General features: G+C 34.9%; 1 protein-coding gene across 1 annotated transcript in view; it reads right to left on the reverse strand.

Annotated features, from left to right (window-relative positions):
* Positions 1–742: 742 nt before the first annotated feature.
* The window catches only part of LOC117334542 (neuronal acetylcholine receptor subunit alpha-10-like), a gene marked incomplete in the record, with an annotated part of 44,370 nt that continues 39,064 nt past the window's right edge, over positions 743–6,048 (reverse strand). Inside the window, 1 exon segment of the mRNA XM_033894222.1 lies at positions 743–1,720. Within this exon segment, the coding sequence (XP_033750113.1) occupies positions 1,406–1,720 (315 nt within the window).

Raw genomic sequence — 6,048 nt, forward strand, 5'->3', positions numbered from 1 at the left:
AGAATTAAACAGCTACACAGAAAATATTTACGCATGTATAATATAAATGAACATATAATGATTAAGTTTGATATAAATACATGTTAAGTCAATACGTTGATTCATACCTACCATCGATTGGATTAGGTGTTGTCGGTCTGCTAATGACGATGAGTTGATATAAAAAGTTTTGATATGATAACTGGAAGAGGTGGCATGTGGAGGATTTGTAGTTATAGGATTAAACTAACTCCATCGTCACATTAAAGACCGTTTTTCATTTCACTGTGTCATGATGACATTAAAATATTGTGTACCTGATAACTTCTGATCTCTGAAGTTTTTATAATGTATTTTGTTCACGTAACCCACAAAGGCGAACGACACTTTTCCATGATTATCGGTGTCATTACAGGTGTTTGAATAGAAAATGTGAATTTTAATATTATTTAAATATCGCAATGGTATGTGTACTGTGGAAAGTACAAGGTAGACAACTCCGCCACGAGCGAAACGGCACCCCATCACACTTCAATCGACGGAAAAAAACATCTGTTTAAACTGACACGGCGCATACTATACATGTCACTCAATACGAATTGTTACATCCAAAACACAATAATCGGTGTAAAACATCGCCGGTCTAATTCGCGATATACTTTTCTTTTTGTTCGTTGATTTCAGCAAATGTACAAAAGTTAATCATGTAGATAAGCATTTTGTTCTACTTTGTGACAAAAGAATGCTAATCCACTCCCCCCCCCCCCCCACCCCTCCCCCTTTTTCAATTCTCAAGTTTATGATTATAAATCATCGTTCATTTGACGAAACTCTTCAAATAATCGTAAATAACACGAAACTCTTCAACGAGCCGACACGTTTTCTGGACAAAATGCATGCAGAGATGACCTCAAAAAGTGCACCTGGCGATAGGCGATTATGTAAACGCATGACCTTGTAAATGTGGAATCTGGACAGGCTGAGGGAGCAGCTTAAAAAATGGTGTTCTGAGGAAGGAATTCGGCGATGTTTTCACTGATTATTTTGTTTTTGATGTAACAATTCGTATTAAGTGACACGGTAGGTTAAGGCTGAATATTATAGATGAAGGTAGTAAATAGTATGCGCCGTGGCATTTTGAATAATTGTGTTTTTTAGTCGATTGAAGTGTGGTTGGGTGCCGTTTCGCTCCTGACGGAGTTGCCAACCGTGTACTTTCCAAAGTACACATACCACTGCCATATGATAAAATTACATTTTTATGCAAGCGCCTGTAGGTGTGATTACATCTGACGTTTAATTTTCGCCACATGGTTAAATAGGCAATCTGCTTGTTAGGGTAAAATGGCGATAGTGATATATTGGCGAAAGCGTGCAGAAATTTGTCAATTTCGTACAGTAATTTCAACACGGAAGTCAAGTGATGTCAGGAGTTACTGGCCATTATTCCGAGAAATACTGAAGACGTGATTATAGATATGGTAACATACAGAATGAGAAAAACTCTGTCCAGGACACGTGCTAACTGGTGCCATTCATCCTCTACATTGTCGACAACGTTATTTTTGTTCAAACTGTCCTCAACACGCTCTAAAATCATCGACTGCGTGCGCATTAGTCGTGCGATTGGTTCCTTCGTCCGCAGAAACATGTCCATCGTTGAATTGTTCGTAACAAAATTTGTGGTTGATTCCGTCGATTTTTCTGGATGTACTGTATTATTGGCACTTCCATTTACACGCTGAAAATCAATAAAACAAAACATAAAACTTTTCTTTCCAATTCATATGAGTAATAACGCTTTCGGGTCTATCTGACAATACGATGAAACCTCCAGAAGGAAACAAAATAGCAATATCTGACGTCACATTAACATAATGCCAAATACATGGGATGACATCATTAGCATGTCACATTAAATTAATGTAATATCAAATATTTTAGTATCGTATACAATGAATAAATATGTTTGCGTTTTAGTTTGTATATATCCTTCAATACAGCCAGGTTCACATGGAACTTAGCTCGCGAGAGTGACCGAAAGGAGGCACTCATCATACTAGCTTATCGGAATAATTGACAATCTCTTATATAATTTCCTCATTTTAAAAAAATGCTCTTATTTTGTATCAATTAAAGTCATCTACATATTTTAGTATTCATACCAAATATAATAACATATTAATATTGTCACACGGCCTTACGTTTGTGAAATAGTATAATCAGTACGATCAGGAAATTTCATTTATTAATGTACAACGAATTTGTTAAAAATTGCACTAGGCCTATGGGCTTTAACGGTCACGTGACTTCTAATATATTTCAATCAATTTGATCAATTTATCGCCCCGTATATCAGCCCCTGGTGGTCAGACAAGCATACTATCAAATTACCATCTCGTACTGATAACTCTGACAATGTTTGAATTATTTCCGATAGCAAATCAACAAATGATATTTAAATGATGATTTCCCAATATAGATTAAAAGTTTGCCTTCTCCATAAAGGGTTACGCGAGACACCCGAATTATAAAATTCATAATTTAGGTAAAGCAACTTAAGACCCTTCCACATCTATAAAGAGTATTTGACTCTACCAGATTTGGATCTTGAATGGAAGAATTTTGAAATTTCAGTCAATTTGAACCCTATGTTTACACCCTTTAATGTTTAATAACCAGGTACAGTGACAACCATAGCATTGTCAGTAATTTACAGTAGACTGACGTGTAATACCCAGGTATAGTGACAACCATAGCATTGTCAGTAATTTACAGTAGACTGACGTGTAATAACCAGGTACAGTGACAACCATAGCATTGTCAGTAATTTACAGTAGACTGAGGTGTAATACCCAGGTATAGTGACAACCATAGCATTGTCAGTAATTTACAGTAGACTGACGTGTAATACCCAGGTATAGTGACAACCATAGCATTGTCAGTAATTTACAGTAGACTGACGTGTAATACCCAGGTATAGTGACAAACATAGCATTGTCAGTAATTTACAGTAGACTGACGTGTAATAACCAGGTATAGTGACAACCATAGCATTGTCAGTAATTTACAGTAGACTGACGTGTAATACCCAGGTATAGTGACAACCATAGCATTGTCAGTAATTTACAGTAGACTAACGTGTAATACCCATGTATAGTGACAACCATAGCATTGTCAGTAATTTACAGTAGACTGACGTGTAATAACCAGGTATAGTGACAACAATAGCATTGTCAGTAATTTACAGTAGACTGACATGTAATAACCAGGTATAGTGACAACCATAGCATTGTCAGTAATTTACAGTAGACTGATGTGTAATACCCAGGTATAGTGACAACCATAGCATTGTCAGTAATTTACAGTAGACTGATATATAATACTCAGGAAAATAAATCCTTTATGGCACAATTGTTTATTTCAAATATATATTTTTTGAACGCAATGGCATAAGAAAGGTGTTAAAAATGTATGTGATCTTCTTCGAAGATTGTACATCATGTACTCTTTAAGTTTTAAGAATTTTAGAACATATTCAGATTACAGTAAAATAATTTCTTATTGTTTAGAGGGGTCAGGCAATACAACATTAATGTTGAACGAAAAATTTAACAATACCATTAACAGAGCCATTTAATAGACCATTTATACCTTCCACATACAGATGCTACTTAGAAACAATAAGGGAAGCCAAGCTATGTATAAAACATTAAACAAAACAAATATCTCAAGGAAGACAGCAGAAGTAAAATGGGGAAAAAACAAAGCAATATAGACCAGAAGTTTGAAAACAGTAATTATAATACCAATCTCCACTACAAAAGATATAAATACATTAATTTCAGTTCAGGCTACAGAGCAGCATACTCACAACAAACTACTCTCTAAAATTAATAAACAAAACTCCAATAGACACTTGCAATCTTTGTAACTAGTCTATACCATACTTTGTAACTGCGATAGTTGCAACAATCTGGAGGAACATTAAATTTTGGGTATTTAAAAAAACACGTATAAATCTAACCTAAATATCAAGAACATTCTATTCGGTATTTCAACAACTGATCAAAAACAAAAAAAACTCCAAACAATTTCATAATGATATATCGTATAACGGGAAATTTTAGCGGGGCTTTAATTTGGCGATTTGGCGGGTCCGTATAAAGATCGCCAAAATTTAGTACTCAAAAGACTACATATATCTTACACCAAGAAAAAATTCCGACATACATATCATTGAATAAAAAGCATACATGACAAAAATGTACAAAATACATAAAACAATTGCACAAAAACAAAATAAATTGCAAGTTTTTATTCGAACATGGGAAGACTTCCAGCGATTGTTTTCTCAATAACTTAAGTTAACATTAAAATGAAATACTATACATGTGTACATGTGTATACAATAAGACAATTTTCAGCATTTCATCATTAAATATTGTGTTTCATAACAAAGTATAAAGATGTAAATAAATATAAGTAGCACATTTATATTCATACTTGTTACCTGACCATGGGTTAACTTCATTCTAGCCAATATATTTGCATTTGTTTATTTCATTCTATGTGTCTGGAATTTGTTTCCTAGGATGAAATAATTCATGATTTTATATATAATATATATAAATATAGAGGAAACTTCAAAAACTGTTAACTATTGATCATTTATTGATAGGCGACTGGGTGAGAGAATGTGTTAAGTTTTTTTGTGTTATTGTTCAGTGGTAATGTTTATGTGAGAGAGTATGAGATGTATAAGATGTGTCAGTTGTGTATTTTTGAAGGCTGCCCCAAGGCCCCAACCTTGGCAGCCGTCCAATGTATTCATGTTTTGGGGGATTAAAATGTTTCTATATTAAAACAAAGAATAGCGCCCGGTAGTTTGCGTGGTCAAGCAGACGTCCATACAGGCCCTGAGAACGTCCGCGACTTTTCATAGAAAATATCGCTTATGTAGCAAGTATTTGGCACTAGTAGAATTAAACAGCTACACAGAAAATATTTACGCATGTATAATATAAATGAACATATAATGATTAAGTTTGATATAAATACATGTTAAGTCAATACGTTGATTCATACCTACCATCGATTGGATTAGGTGTTGTCGGTCTGCTAATGACGATGAGTTGATATAAAAAGTTTTGATATGATAACTGGAAGAGGTGGCATGTGGAGGATTTGTAGTTATATGATTAAATTAACTCCATCGTCACATTAAAGACCGTTTTTCATTTCACTGTGTCATGATGACATTAAAATATTGTGTACCTGATAACTTCTGATCTCTGAAGTTTTTATAATGTATTTTGTTCACATAACCCACAAAGGCGAACGACACTTTTCCATGATTATCGGTGTCATTACAGGTGTTTGAATAGAAAATGTGAATTTTAATATTATTTAAATATCGCAATGGTATGTGTACTGTGGAAAGTACAAGGTAGACAACTCCGCCACGAGCGAAACGGCACCCCATCACACTTCAATCGACGGAAAAAAACATCTGTTTAAACTGACACGGCGCATACTATACATGTCACTCAATACGAATTGTTACATCCAAAACACAATAATCGGTGTAAAACATCGCCGGTCTAATTCGCGATATACTTTTCTTTTTGTTCGTTGATTTCAGCAAATGTACAAAAGTTAATCATGTAGATAAGCATTTTGTTCTACTTTGTGACAAAAGAATGCTAATCCACTCCCCCCCCCCCCCACCCCTCCCCCTTTTTCAATTCTCAAGTTTATGATTATAAATCATCGTTCATTTGACGAAACTCTTCAAATAATCGTAAATAAGACGAAACTCTTCAACGAGCCGACACGTTTTCTGGACAAAATGCATGCAGAGATGGCCCCCAAAAGTGCACCTGGCGATAGGCGATTATGTAAACGCATGACCTTGTAAATGTGGAATCTGGACAGGCTGAGGGAGCAGCTTAAAAAATGGTGTTCTGAGGAAGGAATTCGGCGATGTTTTCACTGATTATTTTGTTTTTGATGTAACAATTCGTATTAAGTGACACGGTAGGTTAAAGCTGAATGTTCTAGATGAAG

Source organism: Pecten maximus, chromosome 9, assembly GCF_902652985.1.
Source record: "Pecten maximus chromosome 9, xPecMax1.1, whole genome shotgun sequence".
Classification (NCBI taxonomy): domain Eukaryota; kingdom Metazoa; phylum Mollusca; class Bivalvia; order Pectinida; family Pectinidae; genus Pecten; species Pecten maximus.